The sequence below is a fragment of the Bufo bufo genome, chromosome 4, assembly GCF_905171765.1.
Source record: "Bufo bufo chromosome 4, aBufBuf1.1, whole genome shotgun sequence".
NCBI classification, from domain to species: Eukaryota; Metazoa; Chordata; class Amphibia; order Anura; family Bufonidae; genus Bufo; species Bufo bufo.
This window is the reverse complement of record NC_053392.1, coordinates 582,043,311-582,066,371: the sequence shown is the minus strand read 5'-3', so window position 1 is coordinate 582,066,371 and position 23,061 is coordinate 582,043,311. Positions and strand designations below refer to the sequence as shown.

Genomic DNA, 23,061 nt, shown 5'->3' with positions numbered 1-23,061 from the left:
TAACTGGAACTAATATATGAGCTCCAGTTACTGGAGAAATCGACAATAAAAAAGTTACATGTCCCCACAATCAAAAAACTCCACCACACCACCCACCCCTCATAACCCTTTGGTTCCACATATCAAAGCGACTGTTATGGAAAGGGGATGTAATTTAAAAATTGTATATTTTTATTGCATGTTGAGCTATTAAAGGGGTTGTATGCTTTTTTATGTTGAATGATGACCTATCCATAGTTCATCAGTATCAGATCGCCGGGGGTCCTACCTCCGGCCTTCCCCCTCCGTTCAGCTGTTTGAAGACAGCTCCTTCCTTTTCACTTGAAGTCAGAGCCTTCCTATTGAAGTGAATGGGGCGGCTGAGATGTACGGTAATTACACCTGATCACCGCTTTGTTGCGATGGCGAGCAGGTAAGCAATGAAGGGAAGGCAGCGCTTGTACGAGTGCTGTAATTTCTTCAGACAGCTGATCGGTGGGGATGCCAGGATTTGGACCCCCGCCATTCTGATCTTGATGATGACCTATGGTACTCTGTGGGGGGAAAAAAGAAAAATTATGGCTTTCAAAACTCATGGTCAGAAAGGGGTTCAAATGGCCGATGTTGAACGTGTTAAAAAATATAATCTAAAATACAAATTAAAATGAAATACCACGCTGGCCATTTTCTTTAGCCCCATTGTATCTCTCATTGGGGCATGTTCTGACCCCACTACTTAATAGAAAAGATTCAAGACCTTTTGGTTTCTTGTTAACTGGTTAATATGTAAAACAAAAACTACAATATGTTCAGTGATAATGAGAAAAAAATAATATCTTCTATTGAGGAGGCGTCTTCCACTGCTGACAGCACTTCGGACCGGAGCGCATTACTGCTGCACCATAGGCTTGGTGGAGAAGAGGAGCGCGAGGCCAGAGGGACATTGAGGCCTGTGCAACTCTGTAAGGAGCCTCAGAAATTAGGATTCAGTATAAAATATTCAGGTTGCTGGGAATTGCCTTACTCCCGGGAATTTCTTAGACTGACTTATTAAATAACCTTGAGCACATTAGAAATTTATGGTGGCAAATGTGAAATTAAACAGATAATTGAAGCTGCAGATCATCGCGACCCCATAAAGAATTTTTGAGTTTATAGAGCAAAGCGACTTGACCCAGTTGATGCAACCTGTAGAGGAGGTGATAAGAAGTGTGGAACCTGGCAATAGATTTTAGACTTTTTCCACTGGATAGTGTAATTACTACTGAGCTCCGTGTTGTGCGGGACAGCATGAAAAATTCCATAAAACTTTACAGTTTCCTTTTTTAATGGGCACCTGTCCCCGAGTCCTCTCTGCCAGTCAGATGCGTAAAAGCTTGCAGTAGGCAGGATCCACAACCGTCTCACAATTGGTATTGTATAATCATAATCGTGGTCTAGACCAGTGTTCCTCAACTCCAGTTCTCAGGGCCAACCTACCGGTCATGATTTGAGAATATCCCGCAGAATGAATACCTGTGGTAAGTCCTGATGCACTGATACGAATTATATCACCTGCTCCATACTAAGGAAGTCCTGAAAACATGACCGGCAGGTGGGCTCTGAGGACCTGAATTGAGGAACCCTGGTCTAGACTGTCCCCTTGTTATCTGCCATTGGGAAAGCAAGGATTGGTCTGGTCAGCAAATTAAATCCTATGGTTTCCTCCTAGATGGGCGATGCGAGGTGCCTGATGGCCACATATCCCTGCTTCCATCATGGATATTACGTTGTTGACCATCCCGACTGGTAAAGTTTATGGTGGATTTGTGGTAGATGGCTTCAGCTATCAAGTCTTTGCTCTGCAGTACTTTGTTAGTACTTTCTGGACTTTTACTTGTTTGTAAAGGTAGAGATTTGCAAGTGCTTCCTGGGGTGCACCTTCGGATGGGCTTAGAGTAATCCGAGAGCATATATTGGTCACTGACTTGGTCCTGCTGGCCATTTTGTGGGTTCAAATGCATCAACTAGCTAATATAATCCTTATGAGGACCGTTTGTAGATGCCCTGGCTTAAATGGTTATTCCAGTAGCAATAAGTTAACCCCTATCCCCTAGATGGGCGATAAGAACAGGTAAAGAACAGTAGTGCGCATGCTCAACCACCGTTCCATTTAAGAGCGGGACGTGGGACCCCCTATCTTCCTTTAAGTCAGCTTGTCTTCATTGTCCTCCAGAAGTCTTGATTGATTTATCCCTTAGCTATTTTGTTTTGTGTGCATGCTTAATAGTGATAGACCTAAAACAAGTCAGTGCAGCTTGGAGAGCTAGTCTCCTGTACAGCAGATAGAACTTCACGCAGCCTCATCAAGATGGTGAGCTACATGTACCATGGTGGTCACCCAGATAGAAGGTCATGTGGTAGCTAGAAAGCCTAAAGTACTACATTCTGCAGAAGAGGCAGGAAGAATGGTATGGCGCGCTAACCTGTAGCCTTCAAACCTGTGGGGAGAGTGAATGCATCAGATACACCGTAAATAGCTGCTATCAGGAAGGCTTGACAGGTATTGAATGCTGTAAATGTTTGGGTTTCATTGTTAATTTACTAAAGAATTGAGAGCCAGGACTACAACCCCAACCAGCTGCCCTTCCTCAATGAAATATTAATGACTCTGGGGGAATGTTTTAGATTTAGGTTACTTGTTCAATATTGAAGTAGCTGAAAAATAGCTTGGAAGTTGTTCCAAACACAGAGGACATGGAACTGTTCCTGTGCGCAGAATCCTGGCTGGCTCGCCAACATTACACTGCATGTGATTAATAAATCATATGCTATAGAATAATGCAATAGAAGATGGCCAGATGTGCAAGAAGTATTATGTACTTGTGTACATAACTAATCTTAACCTCTTAAGGACCCTGCCATATTTCACCTTAAGGACCCGGCCATTTTTTTTTCAAATCTGACGTGTCACTTTATGTGGTGATAACTTTAAAACTCTTTTACTTATCCAAGCCATTCTGAGATTGTTTTATCGTCACGTATTGTACTTCATGACAGTGGTAAAATGGAGTCCAAAAAATGTACTTTTATTTATAAATAAATTCCAAATTTAGCAAAAAATTTGAAAAATTTCTATTTCTCTACTTTTATAAATAGATAGTGATACCTCAAAAAATAGTTACTACTTTACATTCCCCATATGTCCACTTCATGTTTGGATTATTTTGTGAATGCCATTTTATTTTTTGGGGACGTTAGAAGGCTTAGCAGTTTAGAAGCAAATCTTGAAACTTTGTGAGGCTTACATAATAGAAACCACCCAAAAATGACCCCATTTTGCAAACTACACCCCTCAAGGTATGCAAAACTGATTTTACATTTTTTTTAACCCTTTAGGTGTTCCACAAGTATTAATGGAAAATAGAGATACAATTGAAAAATTTCACTTTTTTGGCAGATTTTCCATTTGAATCCATTTTGTCCAGTTACAAAGCAAGGGTTAACAGCCAAACAAAACTCAATATTTATGGCCCTTATTCTGTAGTTTACAGAAACACCCCATATGTGGTCGTAAACTGCTGTACGGGCACACGGCAGGGCACAGAAGGAAAGGAATGCCATACGGTTTTTGGAAGGCAGATTTTGCTGGACTGGTTATTTTACACTATGTCCCATTTGAAGCCCCCCCGATGCACCCCTAGAGTAGAAACTCCAAAAAAGTGACCCCATTTTAGAAACTACACCCCTCAAGGTATACAAAACTGATTTTACACACTTTGTTAACCCTTTAGGTGTTCCACAAGAATTAATGAAAAATAAAGATGAAACTTCTGAATTTCACTTTTTGGGCAGATTTTCCATTTGAATCCTATTTTGTCCAGTTACAAAGCAAGGGTTAACAGCCAAACAAAATTCAATATTTATGACCCCGATTCTGTTTACAGAAACACCCCATATGTGGTCGTAAACTGCTGTACGGGCACACGACAGGGCGCAGAAGGAAAGGATTGACATACGGTTTTTGGAAGGCAGATTTTGCTGGACTGGTTTTTTGACACAATGTCCCATTTGAAGCCCCCCTGATGCACCCCTAGAGTAGAAACTCCAAAAGTGTGACCCCATTTTGGAAACTACGGGATAAGGTGGCAGTTTTGTTGGTACTATTTTAGGGTACATATGATTTTTGGTTGCTCTATATTACACTTTTTGTGAGGCAAGGTAACAAGAAATAGCTGTTTTGGCACCGTTTTTATTTTTTGTTTGTTAGTTAGATCATGTGGTATTTTTATAGAGCAGGTTGTCACGGACACGACAATACCAATTATGACTACTTTTTTTGGTTGGTTGTTTCAGTTTTACATAACAAAACATTTTAGAAAAAAAAAAGATTTTTTAGTGTCTCCACATTCTGAAAGCCGTAGTTTTATTTATTTTTTGGTCCACTGTCTTGTGTAGGGGCTCATTTTTTTCGGGATGTGATGACGGTTTGATTGGTACTATTATAGGGTGCATATCACTTTTTGATCGCTTGCTATTACACTTTTTGTGATGTAAGGTGACAAATGTTTTTTTTTAATTATTTTTTACACCGTTTTTTTTACGGTATTCACCTGAGGGGTTAGGTCATGTGATATTTATATAATGCAGGTTATTATGTACGCGGCGATACCTAATGTCTACTTTTATTTTTTATTTATGTAAGTTTTGCACAATGATTTCATTTTTGAAACAATAAAAATCATACCACTGCTCAAAAAAATAAAGGGAACACTTAAACAACACAATGTAACTCCAAGTCCATCACATTTCTGTGAAATCAAACTGTCCACTTAGGAAGCAACACTGAGTGACAATCAATTTCACATGCTGTTGTGCAAATGGGATAGACAACAGGTGGAAATTATAGGCAATTAGCAAGACACCCCCAATAAAGGAGTGGTTCTGCAGGTGGTGACCACAGACCACTTCTCAGTTCCTATGCTTCCTGGCTGATGTTTTGGTCACTTTTGAATGCTGGTGGTACTTTCACTCATGTGGTAGCATGAGACGGAGTCTACAACCCACACAAGTGGCTCAGGTTGTGCAGCTTATCCAGGATGGCACATCAATGCGAGCTGTGGCAAGAAGGTTTGCTGTGTCTGTCAGCGTAGTGTCCAGAGCATGGAGGCGCTACCAGGAGACAGGCCAGTACATCAGGAGACGTGGAGGAGGCCGTAGGACGGCAACAACCCAACAGCAGGACCGCTACCTCCGCCTTTGTGCAAGGAGGAACAGGATGAGCACTGCCAGAGCCCTGCAAAATGACCTCCAGCAGGCCACAAATGTGCATGTGTCTGCTCAAACGGTCAGAAACAGACTCCATGAGGGTGATATGAGGGCCCGACGTCCACAGGTGGGGGTTGTGCTTACAGCCCAACACTATGCAGGACGTTTGGCATTTGCCAGAGAACACCAAGATTGGCAAATTCGCCACTGGCGCCCTGTGCTCTTCACAGATGAAAGCAGGTTCACACTGAGCACATGTGACAGAGTCCGGAGACGCCGTGGAGAACGTTCTGCTGCCTGCAACATCCTCCAGAATGACCGGTTTGGCATTGGGTCAGTAATGGTGTGGGGTGGCATTTCTTTGGAGAGCCGCACAGCCCTCCATGTGCTCGCCAGAGGTAGCCTGACTGCCATTAGGTACCGAGATGAGATCCTCAGACCCCTTGTGAGACCATATGCTGGTGCGGTTGGCCCTGGGTTCCTCCTAATGCAAGACAATGCTAGACCTCATGTGGCTGGAGTGTGTCAGCAGTTCCTGCAAGACGAAGCATTGATGCTATGGAGTGGCCCGCCCGTTCCCCAGACCTGAATCCAATTGAGCACATCTGGGACATCATGTCTCGCTCTATCCACCAACAGACTGTCCAGGAGTTGGCAGATGCTTTAGTCCAGGTCTGGGAGGAGATCCCTCAGGAGACCGTCCGCCACCTCATCAGGAGCATGCACAGGCGTTGTAGGGAGGTCATACAGGCACGTGGAGGCCACACACACTACTGAGCCTCATTTTGACTTGTTTTAGGGACATTACATCAAAGTTGGATCAGCCTGTAGTGTGTTTTTCCATTTTAATTTTGAGTGTGACTCCAAATCCAGACCTCCATGGGTTGAAAAATTTGATTTTAATTTTTGTGTGATTTTGTTGTCAGCACATTCAACTATGTAAAGAACAAAGTATTTCAGAAGAATATTTAATTAATTCAGATCTAGGATGTGTTATTTTTGTGTTCCCTTTATTTTTTTGAGCAGTGTATTTTAGTGTCTCCATAGTCTGAGAGCCATAGTTTTTTCAGTTTTTGGGCGATTCTCTTTGGTAGGGTACCATTTTTGCGGGATGAGATGACTGTTTGATTGGCACTATTTTGGGGTGTGTATGACTTTTTGATCGCTATTACACTTTTTGAGATGTAAGGTGACAAAAAATAGCTTTTTTTACACCATTTTTTTAATTTGTTTTACGGTGTTCACCTGAGGGGTTAGGTCATGTGATATTTTTATAGAGCAGGTTCTTACGGACGTGGCGAAACCTAATATGTATACTTTTTTATTTATTTAAGTTTTACACAATAACAGCATTTTTAAAACAAATAAAACAATATTTTAGTGTCTCCATATTCTGAGTCAGTCTTTTTCATTTTTTGGCCGATTGTCTTAGGTAGGGGCTCATTTTTTGCTGGATGAGGTGACGGTTAGATTGGTACTAGTTTGGCGGGCATACGCCTTTTTGATCGTTTGGTGTTGTACTTTTAGTGATGTAAGGTGGCAAAAAAAATTGTTTATTTAGCACAGTTTTGTTTTTTGTTTTTTTTACGGTGTTCATCTGAGGGGTTAGGTCATGTGATATGTTTGTTTATAGAGCCAGTCGATACAGACGCGGCGATACCTAATATGTCTACTTTTCTTTTTTTCCCTATTTTTTCCTTTTTTTTTTTTACTTTATTTATGGAAAATGAGGTTTTTTTTGTTTGTTTTTTTACTTTAAACTTTTACTTTTTATATTTTTTTTTTTGGGGGGGGGGGACGACTTTATTTTTAAACTATTTTTTTTTATTCACTTTATTTTTTTGTCCCACTTTGGTACTTCAACTTTTGGGGGTCTGATCCCCTTTTACAATGCATTCCAATACTTCTGTATTGGAATGCATTGGCTGTATGAGTAATACTGTGTGTATTATACATATAGCTTCCTGCCTGTAAGATCCAGGGGGCTAGGTCTCACAGGCTCTCCACCGGAAGGCAGCCCCGATGCCTAAGGAAGGCATCGGGCTGCCTTCCATTCCATCGGGTCCCCGTCACAGCAGCACGGGGACCCGATGGCAGCGCCGATCCCCGCCCGACATCGCACGTGCCGCAGTCAGCGGTGACCGCGGCACATGAAGGGTTAATGCGCCGGCATCGGTGATTTCACAGATGCCGACGCATGCAGCAGGGGTCCGGCTATCAGTGACAGCCGGACCCCTGCCGCTGATCGGGTGGGCGCAATTTCTGCACCCGCCCAATCCCCATGAAGTACATGTACGTCATGAGTCTTTAAGTCCCACAAAGAAATGACGTACATGTACGTCATGGGCCCTTAAGGGGTTAATCTGCCCTATGTTGTGCTGATGGCCCCCAAACAGGCACAGGCCCCCCATCACTCACCCCATGTTTTTTGTGCCGTGGTCTGCACCTGCTTGCCCTCCACTGCCTAAGGCTACTTTCACACTAGCGTTTTTACTGGATCCGGCAGGGTTCAGCAAAAACGCTTCCGTTACTGATAATACAACCATCTGCATCCGTTATGAATGGATCCGGTTGTATTATCTGTAACATAGCTAAGACGAATCCGTCATGAACACCATTGAAAGTCAATGGGGGAGGGATCCGTTTTCTATTGTGGTAGATTGTGTCTGAGAAAATGGATCCGTCCCCATTGACTTGCATTGAGGGTAATGCCGGATCTGTCTTGCTCCGCATTCCAGGACGGAAAGCAAACTACATGTTGCGGTTTGCTCTCTGGTATGAGAACGGAACGGGATGCATTTTGGAGCATTCAGTTCAGTTTTGTCCCTGTTGACAATGAATGGGGACAAAACTGAAGTTTTTTTTCCCGGTATTGAGCCCCTATGACGGATCTCAATACCGGAAAATCGAAAACGCTAGTGTGAAAGTAGCCTTACAGCATCAGGCCCTACCACCGATCTCCCACGTTCTCTCCTGTGCTGCAGGCTGCGGCTTGCACTTCCCACTAAGGCCTCTTTCAGACGGGCGTTGCGGGAAAAGGTGCGGGTGCGTTGCGGGAACACATGCGATTTTTCTGCGCGAGTGCAAAACATTGTAATACGTTTTGCACTCACGTGAGAAAAATTGCGCATGTTTGGTACCCAGACCCGGACTTCTTCACAGAAGTTCGGGCTTGGGATCGGTGTTATTATTGTATTATTTTCCCTTTATAACATGGTTATAAGGGAAAATAATAGCATTCTGAATACAGAATGCATAGTAAAATAGCGCTGAAGGGGTTAAAAAAAATATATCATTTAACTCGCCTTAATCCACTTGATCGCGGAGCCGGCATCTCCTTCTGTCTTCATCTTAGCTGTGTGGAGCAACAGGACCTGTGGTGACGTCACTCCGGTCATCACATGATCCATCACCATGGATCGTCACCACAGGTCCTGTTGCTCCACACAGCTAAGATGAAGACAGAAGGAGATGCCGGCTCCGCGATCAAGTGGATTAAGGTGAGTTAAATAATTTTATTTTATTTTTTTAACCCCTCCAGCGCTATTTTACTATGCATTCTGTATTAGGAATGCTATTATTTTCCCTTATAAACCATGTTATAAGGGAAAATAATAATGATCGGGTCTCCATCCCGATCGTCTCCTAGCAACCGTGCGTGAAAATCGCACCGCATCCGCACTTGCTTGCGGATGCTTGCGATTTTCACGCAACCCCATTCACTTCTATGGGGCCTGCGTTGCGTGAAAAACGCAGAATATAGAGCATGCTGCGATTTTCACGCAACGCACAAGTGATGCGTGAAAATCACCGCTCATGTGAACAGCCCCATAGAAATGAATGAATACTCGCCCGTGTGAAAGGGGCCTAAGGGCTCCCATCTCTGCTTCTAGGGCCCTCTTTGGCTTTTAAAGGGCCAGCACGTTCACCCTTGTCGTCCCCAGCCAATGTTTGGTCATCTCAGGGTATTTTAGGTGCTTTCCCCAAGGGTAGGGTCTCTAAGCTTTAGGTTATCTAGCTTGCTAGTTCCAAGTAAAAGTGTGGTGTTTTGTTTCTCTGCCTGTGCACCAACCACTGCCTGTTTACCAATTCTGACCCTCCGCCGCCTGACCTGATCTTAGCCTGTTTAGAGTATTTAATCTTTGCCTGCCCTGACCTGGCCCTTGACTAGTTTTACTGATTCGCACAAACTGTGCCTGCCCTGCTTTCTGCCTGTGTCCTGACCATGAGTATTTCCTGACCCCTCGGTGCTTCGCATCAGTTGCCAACTACAATGGGCCTATTCCAAGAGATGGCGACCTGGTGGCTCTCCTGCAGAAAAGTCAAACTGGTTGGTTGGCACAGTGGTTCCACACTCTCTGCCAGTCTTACTGCCAAATCCACACTACATGCATGATTGGTAAAAGTAAGGTATGCATCCACCAGACATATTGGATGATGCTTATGCGGTGGAAGCAATGAACTTGAACCTCTCCGATCCCAGTTTCCCATCCTTGCAGATTCCAAGCCATAGTCTGCCAGTCACCAGAAATGTCATGGTCTATGAATCCTTGCCAAGATCTTTCTTGACATCCATCTAATGGATCGTATTTCAAGTGCATTTTCATGTCGGTCTATACCCTTGATAATTTTAGGATTATAATTGCGTGGCACAGCTGCCACCATTGTCTAATAGGGCAGGGGAACCGCTGGGTTTGAATCAAACCTTGAGTGCCACCTGCTTGTGGTCTTTGTATGTTCTTCCTATGTCCATGTGTCTTGCTCTTGAGGCACCGCTGGTTCCTCCAACACATTTGCCAATTTCCTTTCAGTTAACATCACAATAGGCTTGTTATATGACTAAGTAACATGACCATCTGGGTGCTTTAAGGCACTCACAGATGACAATCCTAAGCAAGGTTATACATTGCGATTAATCCATTTTTTATGGCCAGCTAAGTAGATCCTGAAGGGTTTGTATGTGATTAGAAAAGGTCTGCTTTTTTTTCCTAGAAGAAACAGCGCCACTCTTGTCTATAGGCTGTGTCTGGTATTGCAGTATTAAAGGGAACAATGCTGAAAGCAACCTTTCTTTTCTAAACTCATAAACCCCTTTAATAAATGATTAATTCATAAAATATATACATTTACTTAAATTTGTCCATTTTGTAAAAATAATTGATATTAATATATATCTACGTGTACCTTTTGTGATAATATATATATATATTTTTTCCTCTTTCAAAGATCGGAAACCTAAAGGCTTACAGTGGGTAATAGACACCACCATTGGATACCCAGATGCAAATCCTATGGACATTCAAACATGGATTCTGGGCTATCGGCCACCTACTGTCACACATGTGTACTACAGGTAGGTGTTTTTTGTTTTTTTTTTGCAAAAACAGCTCCTCTCTTGTCTATATTGGTTGCATCTAGTATTGCATCCCGGCCTCAGTCATTTAAATGGTAAGAGCTGCAATACCAGACAAAGCCCATGGACTAGATGGTGCTTTTACAAGAACAAACGCACAGCGGCCGACTTAATATTGAAGATGCTTTGCAATGCATTTATCATTTTAGACCCTTTTCTAACTTTTTTATGCCTTGTTTGGCAGGGGGCATAACTTAGAGGGAAGGGCATGTGGCTTCATGGGAATGGGGCGTGACCTGAGGGCGCTGCTGTGCACCAAAAAACGTGGCAAAATCTTGGTGCACTTTTGGAGTAAGTCTAAGCCAATTTATAGGTGGAGTAAACTTGGACTAGACACTCTGAAGATGTGCCAGCTTTATCATCCAGCATCAACCACTGTGTAAATCTTGCGCCATTTAAGACCGTCAGTCTACGTTTGCAGTGTCTAACTCTTCGACATTATTAGTAAATCTGCCCCACAATTTTTTGTCATCGGTGGCAATCTCCTTAAAGTGTATCTAAATTTATAAATTAAGTTTATTAAAACCTACTGTAACTGCCCTAAAATGTTCTTTTTTGTAATATACTTTTTTTAATATATTTTTTTTGTTTTCTATGTGATACACTTGAAGTTTAGGTGCCCATAGCGCTTTGCAATCTGTACTCCCGTACCCTGCTGTGCATTGGAGCACGGATTCCCCTGCGGCTGTATAGGCAGGAGCTCCATAGCACATCACTGTTCCTGCCTGTTCCGCTGCTGTCCTAAAGCCTGGCATAGATGTGCTATGCCAGGCGTCCGCAGACTGGGCACAGACAGAGGAGCGATGTGCTATGCTGAGCCTGTGCCCACTCGCTCCACTCTGCTAAAGCCTGGCATTGTACGTCCCTGGAGAGCAGCGCTGGTACAGGCAAGAACAGTGACGTGATACGTGGCTCCTACCTGTACAGCGCTCTGTGCCGCCGCAGGGGAATCCGTACTGCCATGCACAGCAGTGTACCGGAGCACAGATTGCAAAGTGCTATGGGCACCTGAACTTCACATAATGTAGTAGAAGTAGATCACATAGAAAACAAAAAAGTATATTACGAAATAAAAATATGTATGGCATGTACAGTAGGTTTTAATAAATGTATTTCTAAGTTTAGATACATTCTAAGTATGTAGCCAACCATTTATCATTTTGGTGGCCGAATGACATTAGTCATGTATTGTCAGAGGTCTGGTTATCTTCTCGCATGTTTTCCCGCATGCATATAAATGAATTATTCATGAGTGTTGAAGTCATTTGAAATAATGGGATATTTGATCACAACATGCATGAAGTAATGTGTGAGAGATGAAGAAGGCTTTGATTGTATAGTCTATAAACATCTGACATTTTTGAAAAAAACATGTCCCCGCTCCTGCGCTCTTGGCTGTGAGGCCCCACTTTCCTTCTGCTCTCCACTTTTCTGAGAAGGAACCTGTGGCAGTACTGATACACATTCTGCCACAAGAGCCTTATTGAGGTCCACACTCATTATGGGGCCTTGCCATAAGAGCTGGCTCATATCAGGACCCCCCATTATTTCTCATTCTTCTCCAAAAACAATTAGCACTATGTATGCAGGAGTTACGTCTTCCTCTGACATCCCTTAAACACCTATTCGGCCGTCAGACCACCACTTGGTGCAGTGTGGTTCATCTTTCCAGGGCACTAGTTTGCACTGCAGTGATGCTGGCTTTACACCCCTCCAGCTAAAGCTTGGCATTGTGCAGAATAATCTCAGACTCGTGGTGGCTTATTCTTGGAAAGGCAATAATGGGTGGTGGTGAGAACCAGCTCTACTCTGTAGTCTGAAACGCGTTAAGTGTTTCAGACTACAAACGCCATTGTCCTTAGTTATAGGACTAAAGACAATGGAGATTGTCCAAAAACGTGCAAAAGTCTGCGTGGATCTTTTTTTGTACATTTAGTTTTTAATAAATGCTGATGATTTTAACTCAGACAAGGGCTGGAGAAAACTCTTCTTCTTTCTGAAATTTGACCAAATATCTGGAAAAGTCCTCCTTTGTCATTTCTGTGTTGAAAGTCATTATCTTATTAGGGAATTTAGAGCTAATAGAAGGATCAGGATCCTCATCTCTTCTCCAGAACGGAGAGCGGTTACAAAGAGCGTCTCTCACTCTGGAGGACCTGCCCTGTCCTGCTTTACCCAAAGAACCAATGATGTGAATGGACATTGTGGCGCTGCAGAGAAATGGAAGAACATTTAGGCCTGTTATACACTTGCGTTGCAGCATTCTGGTTTTGAAATCCTGCAGAGGATCTCAAAACCGGGCACAAAACGGATCAGTTTTGTCCCCATTCATTGTCAATGGGGACAAAGCTGATCAGGATGCACTCCGTTCCATTTAGTTGCGTTTTATGGCCGGACACAAAATTGTTGTAAGCTGAGGTTTTGTGTCCGGTCTACGAAACGGAACAAACCGGATCTGGCACTAAAAACAATGCAAGTCAATGGTTCTGGATCTGTTTGTTTTGTTTTTTGTTGAAAAAAACCCAAAACGAATTGGGCACCGATTGACTTACAATGATTTTCAAACCAGATCCGGTTTGTTCAGTTTTGATTTAATACAACTGGATGCGGCTGAAAGGGATGCATCTGTATGTATTTAAATGGCACATAACCGTTTAATTCCACTTTTGAGATCCTCTGCCGGATCTCAAAACCAGAATGCCACAACGCAAGTGTGAAACAGGCTTTTAAGCTGGCCCTATGTGTTAGATGTATATTAACCGTACCCCCCCAGACTAGCCAACCATTAAATGTATATGGAGAACTCCTGACTCCTACACAGCAGGTTTCACCTGATCTACGGTACTCGCTCACTCAGCCGAGCAGGCATGTGCATGGGGTAGTCAGAAGGGATAACGGGCAGCCGAGCAACTCGTACGTCAGCTATCTAGTGTGTGGCTGGCCTTACTTCCAGGTTCCCTCGCAGCCTACAGCAGGGCATTGTGGGAGTTGTAGTTCTACAACAGCTGGAGGGCCGCAGTTTGAGGATGCCTGATCTAGTGCGTGGCTGGCCTTACTTCCAGCTTCCCTTGCAGACTACAGCTGGGTAGCAAATCGGCTGATTGTCAATGTAACCCCTCAGACAAGGTTTTGTCCACATGGGACTGAAATGCTGTGGATTTGCGTGCTGCCAAGTGGATGAGATTGTAAGAAACCTCATTCACACACTGCAAAATTAAAATAAATTAAAAAAAATCTGCGTAAATTGACCTGTGGTGCAGTATTTCAATTTATGTTGCAGATCTCCACCGCAGATCTCACCTTTTGCAATGAAGCCATTTCCGCGTCACGCATCTAATCCTAAAAAGTCCGCCATGGGCTTTTGCGTCCTGCGTGGACGTCCCCTTATGTCTTCGTCTCCTCTGGTAATACACTCCTCGTTCTCTCCGATAATGATGTAATATTTTTGTTTTTTGTTTTCCTGGACAGAATTTATCCCATCAAAGAAGTTCCCATGGAAACAGAAGCGTTAACAGATTGGTTATATCAGCGCTTTGTTGAAAAAGAAGAGCTTTTGTCACATTTTTATAAAACAGGTAAATGATCAATGACTGTTATTATCAATATCTATAAGTAAATTATCAATACTATAGCCACAGGGGCCATGATGTCCTATAGTCAATGTGTTGGCTGTATACTGGCCGGACAAATATTGGGGCCCCAACCTTCCAGGTATATTTAATCTCTAGTGACTTTGCTGTACTGATTTTGTGTTGTGTTGCTTTATGCTACAGTTAAAGGGGTATTCCCATCTCAGACATTGATGGCATATCGCTAGGATATATAATCAATGTCAGATATCTGGGCGACTTACCTCTGTCTTCAGAACGGGGCTCCCGATGTAAAGGAGAGCACACCACTCATTCACTGCTATGGGAGTTCCAAAAATAGCCGAGCCAGTGCTCGGCTGTATTTGGAAGACCCATAGAGGTAAATGGAAAGTGCGCTGGGCATGCATGGCCACTTCCCCTCTATCGCTAGGCTATGTCATCAATGTCAGATAGCTTTGGGACCTGCCTCTGGCTCCCGTCTTCAGAACGGGGCCCCCGATGTGAAGAAGAGCACATCGCCCATTAACTGCTATGGGTGTTCCAAAAATAGCCAAGCCAGCACTCAGCTTTTTTCGGATGTCCAATAAGCGTAAATGGGAAAAACGCACTGCACGTGCATGGCCACTTCTCCTCTATCGCTAGGATATGCGAGCAGTGTCAGATAGGAGCGGATCCCTCGAAGTGAAGGAAGGGGCATGTGGCACATTCACCATTATGGGACTGACGAAAATAGCCGAGCCAGCACTCTGCTACTTTCGGAACTCTCATCGTGGTGAACAGAGGGTGTCCGCGCATGCTTGGCTGCTCTCTTTTCATTTCAGGGGCCCTGTTCTTGAGATACAAGCGGGTCCCGGAGGTGAGACCTGCTGCTATCTGACATTGATGGCGTATCCTAGCAATAGGCCATCAATGTCTGAGATAGGAATACCCCTTTAAGGCGACTACGAGTGCTTGGCAGACTGCTCTTCCTCCCAACGCTCCCACCTTCCCCTCTAATACACATGCATGCTCTGATTATTGTGCAGTGTAGAGATTATTGGCTCTCAGGATGCCTATTAGCAGAACACGGTGATCCAGCAGACAGCGAGCCATTCACTTCTATAGCAGTTACGGAAACAGCCCGCTCGGCCACTTCCATAGTACCACCCATTCTTACCACCACATATATCGGACATTTTGATCTCCTGGCTCCCCTGCTGATCATTCACATGAAAACGAACAAGGGAACAAAGCACTGCACTAACACTGGGTCAGTGGGGGTCCAAGAGTTGGGTTCTCGTTAATTGGTAGCATATCACTGCCATGACCTGTTTTCAGTTGAGACTGCTCCTTTAAACGGGTTGACCAATTTCTTTAATAAAATTTGTGTAACGCCCTAACCTTGTGGGCAGCAGCCTAGGAAACCCCATGCCCTTTGTGTCTTACTGGAGCACCCCGGTTTAGTTTCCCCTGCTGCCCATGGATCCGGTCTGTAAACTGCGGACCCTGGGAGCGGTCACTTCCTTGGCCACGTGATTAACCCTTGTGGCTGCTGCCCTAGGTGCATCCTCTTCTCATCTTGCATTCGGCGCATGTGCAGAGACAGTATATTCTGCTGCATGAATCTGAGCATGCGCTGAATGTTTTCAACTCAAGCACAGAAGAGGATGCGTCCAGAGCTGTGGTCATGTTGGCAGATGATGGGACCACAGCCATCTTGATTGTCATGGATGCGACAGCCACCAGCACCCGCCATTTACAGGCCAGATCTGTGGGCAGCAGGGGACACTGAATTGTGCTAAGGTAAGAAATGAGGTGGCTTGGGGATTCCTAGGAAAGTGACAAACTGCTTTTAGTTCTGTTAAAGGGGTTTTCCGATTTTTTCATTTATATCCTTTTGAAATAATTAGTAATGTATTTATTTTACCTTTTATTGCTCCTATCTCCCGTTCTGAGCTGTGGTCACATGACCATGTCCATGCAGCTCTTTCTGGGCAGTGATAGGGGAGTGTCTATGTAACTAGCTAGGTGGGAGGAGCTTTAAACCAGCTGGGCTTTGTTAGGGGCGGGGCTGGAGCTCTGGCAGAGGAAGGAGAAGTGCATCATGGGTTCGGTTGGATACAGGAACAGGAAGTGCCACATACAGGATGGAAACAAACCAGAGGGATTGGTTTCCATGGTGAAAACGGGTCAGGGGGGTCCAAATTCAAAAAAGTGAAAAGCACGGGGAAGATGTACATGAGGTAAACACTTACATGAGCAGATCTGTTGAAAACACGAGAGACTGTCCCGTCCTGACCTCCCAGCACTGCCGGGGCCGCAGAACATTATATTGATTTATGATGTTATGTAATCCTTAGAGTTCTGGAATGTATTGTATAACACTGACATAATGCTGTCAGTGTTATCCAATACATTCCAGAACTGTAAGTGTTACATAACATCATAAATAAATATAATGTTATGCGGCCCCGGCAGTGCTGGGAGGTCAGGACGGGAGCTGCTCTGCGAGTCCAGAGCGTGACACTTTCTCGTGTGAAAGGGGCCTTAAAGGGGTTATCCGACTTAAATAAATCTATTCTAATTGCATTTATTGTAGACCAGTGAAAGATTCTTAAAATCACTTTCATCACCTATCTATCACTGTTTGGCCAGTTCAGTTCAGGGTCATGTTACACCTGACGTCAGTAACCCTGCTCTGCTGGTGACGTCTCGTTTACAAGCTTCTCTCTGCTTGAGGGAGTGGCCAGGCTGTGTAAACGAGACGTCAGAGCCTCTGGTGCCCTCCCCCTCCAGCTCTTGTCACTGCCTCAGCTCTGCTATGCGATCGCTCATGCCGAGGTGATCTCTTCTCCAGCAGCACAGGGTATGTTTGTCCCTCCTGCATTCACTGGGGCTAGAGGTGTCAGTTTGTAAATGTTCCCCTCTGGATCGTTATTACAGCCCTGCCCCCCCCCCCCCCCCCACACTAGTACACATTCAACACCCGCTGGGAAATATAAATAAATTATTGGCCATCATTATTATCATCATCATCATTATTCAGCTATATAAAATCCTTATCTGCCACCAATATATGGATTTATCTAAGCAATATCAATATTGAATATATATTTGAATAATATAGATATTGCTTAGATACAGATAATGCTAATGATATTTTTACACTAGCGGCAGGACGTATCCGACAGGCTGTTCACCCTGTCGGATCCGCCCTGCCGCTATTTGACCGTGCCGCTGGACGGATCCGTTATTGCAATTCATTTCTAGACGGATCCGCACCTGGATCCGTCTACAAATGCTGTCACTTGTCACACTGATCGGCGGATCCAGCAGGCACGCAGCTCCGACGTTGCAAAACAACTGAAGGACGGATCCGCCCTTCCGGTCTGCGCATGCGCAGAGCATGAAAACTGTGAAAAAGACTGCAAAAACTGTGAAAAAGACATGGCAAGCGGATAGACGGATCCGTTATTGCAATGCATTTCTAGACGGATCCGCACCTGGATCCGTCTACAAATGCTGTCAGTTGTCACACTGATTGGCGGATCCGGCGGGCAGCTCCGACGATGGAACTGCCTGCCGGATCACACTAACGCTAGTGTGAAAGTACCATAAAAAGTCGAAAATCCAGGACTTTTAGTCAAGTGGCCGCCCGCTGTGCACTGCCGTGCTGCGCCATAGCTCCACCACCATCCCCTTTATAGTCAATGGGGACAGAGCGGCAGTCCAGCGGCACGGCAAAATAGCGGCTGGCCGGATCCGGCAGGGTGAACAGCCTGTTGGATCGATCCTGCCTCTAGTGTGAAAGTAGCCTTAGGCTCCATTCACACATCCGCAAATGGGTCCGCATTTGTTCTGCAATTTTGCGGAACGGGTGCGGACCCATTCATTTTCTATGGTGACGGAATTTGGAATTAGTGCAAATACGTCCTCCTTGATATACTGTAATAACAGAGAGAAAATTTTTAGACTAGAAACAAAACCAAACATGAAAGAAATGTATGTAAAATAACATAACTTACACTGTGCAGCTGCAATGTGACAGGGAGGTCTTCTGCCCTGTGTGTGCAGAGCAGGGGGCGGGGAAGGTCAGGTTGTTCACGCCCAGAAATATTCATGAGGCAGAGCTCAGGCTTTGTTGTTATACGCCCCCTCAGCATGTACTGCAGCATGTAAACAAAGCAATGACAGGACCATGAAAAGGTGCAAATATGGGTTTTAACTTGATGAAATCTAGCTTAACCAAATTATATGTATATCCTGATGGATTTTAAAGGGTTTCTGTCACCCCACAAAACTCTTTTTTTTTTTTTTTTGGATAGTTAGATTGCTCATAGTGCGATATAGCAGAATATAATAGTCTTACTTACTTTCATGCGGCCGATTCTTTATAAAACAAAGTTTTATAATATGTAAATGAGGGCTCTACCAGCAAGTAGGGCGTCTACTTGCTGGTAGCCGCTGCAGAAATCCGCCCCCTCGCCGTGTTGATTGACAGGGCCAGCCGTGATCTCCTCCTCCGGCCGGCCCTGTCAGTAATTCAAAAATCGCGCGCCTCTGTTCATTCGGCGCAGGCGCTCTGAGATGAGGAGGCTCGTCTCCTCAGCACTCCCTCAGTGCGCCTGCGCCGATGACATCATCGAAAGAGAAGACGTCATCGGCGCAGGCGCACTGAGGGAGTGCTGAGGAGACGAGCCTCCTCATCTCAGAGCGCCTGCGCCGAATGAACAGAGGCGCGCGATTTTTGAATTACTGACAGGGCCGGCCGGAGGAGGAGATCACGGCTGGCCCTGTCAATCAACACGGCGAGGGGGCGGTTTTCTGCCCTCATTTACATATTATAAAACTTCGTTTTATAAAGAATCGGCCGCATGAAAGTAAGTAAGACTATTATATTCTCCTATATCGCGCTATGAGGAATCTAACTATCCAAAAAAAAAAAAAAAAGAGTTTTGTGGGGTGACTGAAACCCTTTAAGTGTTTTTTTTTTTTTTATTAACTCGGATAACCCCTTTAAGCTAATTTGGATCAACAACCCTGTGAATGATTTTCTCTTCTGATCGGACTTCCATCCCTTTCTCTTCCAGGTGCTTTCCCTCCCGTGCCAGGACAGAAGAAAGCTGTGCCCAGAGAGATGACCCTAAACAACATCTGGCTCTTCCTTGTACAGTCGCTGGCGTTTTTGTCAGGGTACATGTGGTACTGCGTTCTCCACTATTTTTATCAATGCCTATTTTAAAAAAAATAAAAAATCTCATTGGGACCTGAGGACTTTAAATGTAGGAAATTTCAAGCTCTTGCGTAAGAGCATCATGTTATCTGTGTGAATGTGAAGAACACCACAGTCGAGGAGATAGCTGACTTGTTCATTTTTTTTTCATTTTTTTTTATATATAATTTTTTCTTTTTCAAATTTTTTTTTTTTTTTTTTTTCATTTTACGCTCCACTCGGGGCCGTTTTAAAGTCATGATATAACGGATCTATGTCGGTGACCTGCTAATGTATTTTTAGCAAAACAGACAGAAGTCTTTCTCGACCTTTCAGCGAGGAAAGGTTGTTCGCGACTGGATGCATCAAAATGGAAAGAAGACAAGTGAGCGTGGCGAGTGCTTGGTCTTCGAGTGCAAAGTCTTTGGGTGAAACTGCTCCGTACCCCTCACAAAAAGAAAAGACTGTGAAATGCATTTGTCACGTTTTTGCTTTCGGCCCCAACACCCAAGGAACATGTTGTCCGGTGAGGCTCCAGAAACCTGTCCTGTCCTTCATGACATTACGTGTATCCATCCTGAAGATCAAGACGTTTTCCGTAGACCACAGCGCACCTGGTTTACTCATACAAGTGTCATCTCTATGGAGAAGTGTCTGTAAAGTTGACGATTTCTTTCTTTCTTTTTTTTGTTAGTATGCACCATTTTTTTTGTATGTGGGTTTTATCAATGTAGTAATTTTTTTTTCTTCCTTAATTGCACTTTTACGACACACAGTTCTCATTCTGTGGACTCTCTCTCTCCGTTTTTCCAATAAGTGCTGAAAAATTTTAGATACCCATCTGAGCGTTCGTCAAGGCTGAAATGTCTTACTTCATTAGCGTCCTCGTTGTGTTTCCATGGCGCGGTTTCTATGTCTGACAAGCAGGGGAAGTGGCCGGGAGAATTTTATTGTATTTGCCAATCTGGGGGGGGGGGTTTGACTCTGACCATATGTGACCAATATTCTTCTCCTCGATCTGAGGGGACAATGTGTCAGCTCAATTTCTACACCGCGCTGACTGCTTTCAAGTTTTAGGGCAGTGTCATGGCACGGAGTCCAGATGTCGCTTGTTCCACATGATGGTCAATGCCACGTAAAAGGCGAATTTCGGGGGCGGTTCTGATGACTGAGCCCAAGTGTCGAGGCCGGGGCATCACCATTCACTGTACGCTGCCTATGGAGATGTCCGTTTTTTTTTTACTACGATGAGTAATGCTAGTGAACTGTCGAGCTCCAGTCTAGCACTGGCCGTAGATATTGTAGAAGTCTGCCATTAGCGACGGTTATTCCGGAGGCCGGCACCCATCAGAATACGGTTCTTTCAGACTGAATGGGGATGTCGGCCCATGATGAACGACCGTTCCTGACAACGGGCATGTGAGTTTTCAATGTGGGTTCACGTAGGGCACCACAAGCGGACGCTAGGCTCTTTGTGTTGGCCATCCCTGTGCCCACAGCCTCTCATGTCGAGGATGAAGGGGGTGGAGTTGAAGCCATACTGTGTTCCTATAGAGTAATGTGTTCCCCCCCCCCCCGTCCTTTTGATATGTATATTGCAAAGTAGCTGCCCTGTCACATTAAACATATCCGTATGCAGCAGTGGTTTGTAGACTGTGGCCCTCAAGCCATTGCAAAACTACAACGCCCAGCATGCCCTGACAGCTGGAGAACAATGGTCTGCTATAGAGAGGTTGCGTTAGGTTGGAAAAATATGGCGGCTTTCTTCCAAAACCAGCAGCACACCTTGTCTGCAGGTTCTGAGTGGTATTGCTGTTCAGGGGTGGTGCCGTTTCTGGAAGAAAACTGTTTTTGTTTTGTTTTTCCTCGCTTAAAAGGGAAGTATTTCTACTGTGCTACGTGTTACCGGAGTTGTCGGGGTTCTGGGTGCACTTTAGATTTGGTTTACGTTGTCCTCCTGTGTATGTTGTCACTGTGATGTCATCAGCAGAAGAGATATGCCTTTTAGATGATTTCAAGGAGCTTGTATTTTATATATTTTTTTATTTTTTTTGTCGTCTCAACGAGCCCACCATCAAACAGTTCTTGTTATCCATCCAGACGGGATGAGGGATTGTGCTGCCATTTGACCCCCCATACGGTGGGAATTGTTTTGTACGTTGATATGAAAATCTATCATTAAAAAAAAATAATATTGCCAAACGAATGCAGCGCAGGATTTATAAAGACACATGATTTGACCCAGATTTTATTAAAAGCAAAAAAAAAAAAAAAACGAAACTTTTTTTTTTTATCTCATTTAATGGCTTTAAAAGGTCAAGCGTTTGTCATTTAACGGCCGAAAAAAATCTTCACAGACTTTGCAAATCTGTGATTTCATGTGACTGTCTGTTCTTTGCAGTATTTGTGATGCCGCTGCACATTATAGCGCTTGGTTCAGCAATGTTTTCGTCCTGGCAGGGAGCGTGTAGCGGGATGAGGAGTAGCGCCTGCACATTGTAGCTTCATTATTATCTAGGTGAGGTAAAACGGAGGATCAGAAGTCCATGGAGACAATGAGATCATCCCTGGGTTTTATATTTGTAGTTTCATGTACAGTTCTGAGGACCTGACATGTCTGTTTTAGGAACTACTTGCATGAGATAACGGTTCCGGAGTCTCTTTTCTTAGAACTCTGCATTGGGATGTCCTTCTGTTACTCCTCCTGGAAATGTATGAATAAGGGCTCATGCACATGGCTGTAGTTTCTGTCCGCATCCATCCGACCTGCCGAGGATCGGATGTAGACCCATTTGTTTCAACGGGGCCGGAAAAGATGTGGACAGGACACCATGTACTGTCTGCATCTGCACGTTCATTCCACAGCCCCGTAAAAATGATAGAACATGTCCTATTCTTGTGCGTTTAGCGGACAAGGAAAGGACATTTCTAGAGGAGTGTGGCAGCATGCGCTCGGGATCCGTGTTTTGCGGATGCGGTCGCATGCATGAGCTCTGAATTGGCCCTTCCCAAAGTGCGTGTCCCTATGCAGTCTGACTCCTGGCAGTGTCAGGGACACAACCTCAGCTGGTAACACCAGTTTATTCCTATTTTTTATTTTTATTTTTTAGAAAGGAATAACACAGGAATGGTACAACAGATGGTTCTAATGAGCAAAAAAAAATGCTATTTCATGGCAAATGCATTAAAAACAAAAACGGACGAATCGGGAGAAGTGGACGGATTCTTTTTGAAAGGGGTTGTCCATGTTCAACAGCCGCAGGGTCCACTGAAAAGCTGCTCACAGGTTGACTTGCTGCTGAGAGCTCACAGTAATTGGCAGTAATCATTGGTGTTAAATTTAATGGCAGCGCCTCTACTGGGAAAATGAGGTATTGCATGGTTCCTGTTGAAATTGGTGGCTATCTATGTGTGAATGTGCAGGGTCTCCCAGAGAAAGGGACGCTCTTTTTTTTTTTTTTTTTTGCTGTTCTCAGTGCTGGCTAATCTCGCCGGGTCACCTTTAGGCCTCATGCACACGACCGTATGTATTTTGCAGTCCTCCAAACACGAATCCACAAAAAATACGGATGACTTCCGTGTGCATTACGTATTTTGCGGAACAGAAGAGAGCTGTTCCCTAACAGATCAGTCCTATCCTT

General features: G+C 44.3%; 1 protein-coding gene across 1 annotated transcript in view; it reads left to right on the top strand.

Moving 5' to 3' along the window:
• Positions 1-21,705, top strand: part of LPGAT1 (lysophosphatidylglycerol acyltransferase 1) — a 95,584-nt gene extending 73,879 nt beyond the window's left edge. The window contains exons 8-10 of the mRNA XM_040430395.1: positions 10,453-10,579; positions 14,108-14,214; positions 19,299-21,705. Of these exons, the coding sequence (XP_040286329.1) occupies positions 10,453-10,579; positions 14,108-14,214; positions 19,299-19,450 (386 nt within the window). The 3' untranslated portion in view covers positions 19,451-21,705. The remainder of the gene's footprint in view (positions 1-10,452; positions 10,580-14,107; positions 14,215-19,298) is intronic.
• The last annotated feature ends 1,356 nt before the right edge of the window (positions 21,706-23,061 follow it).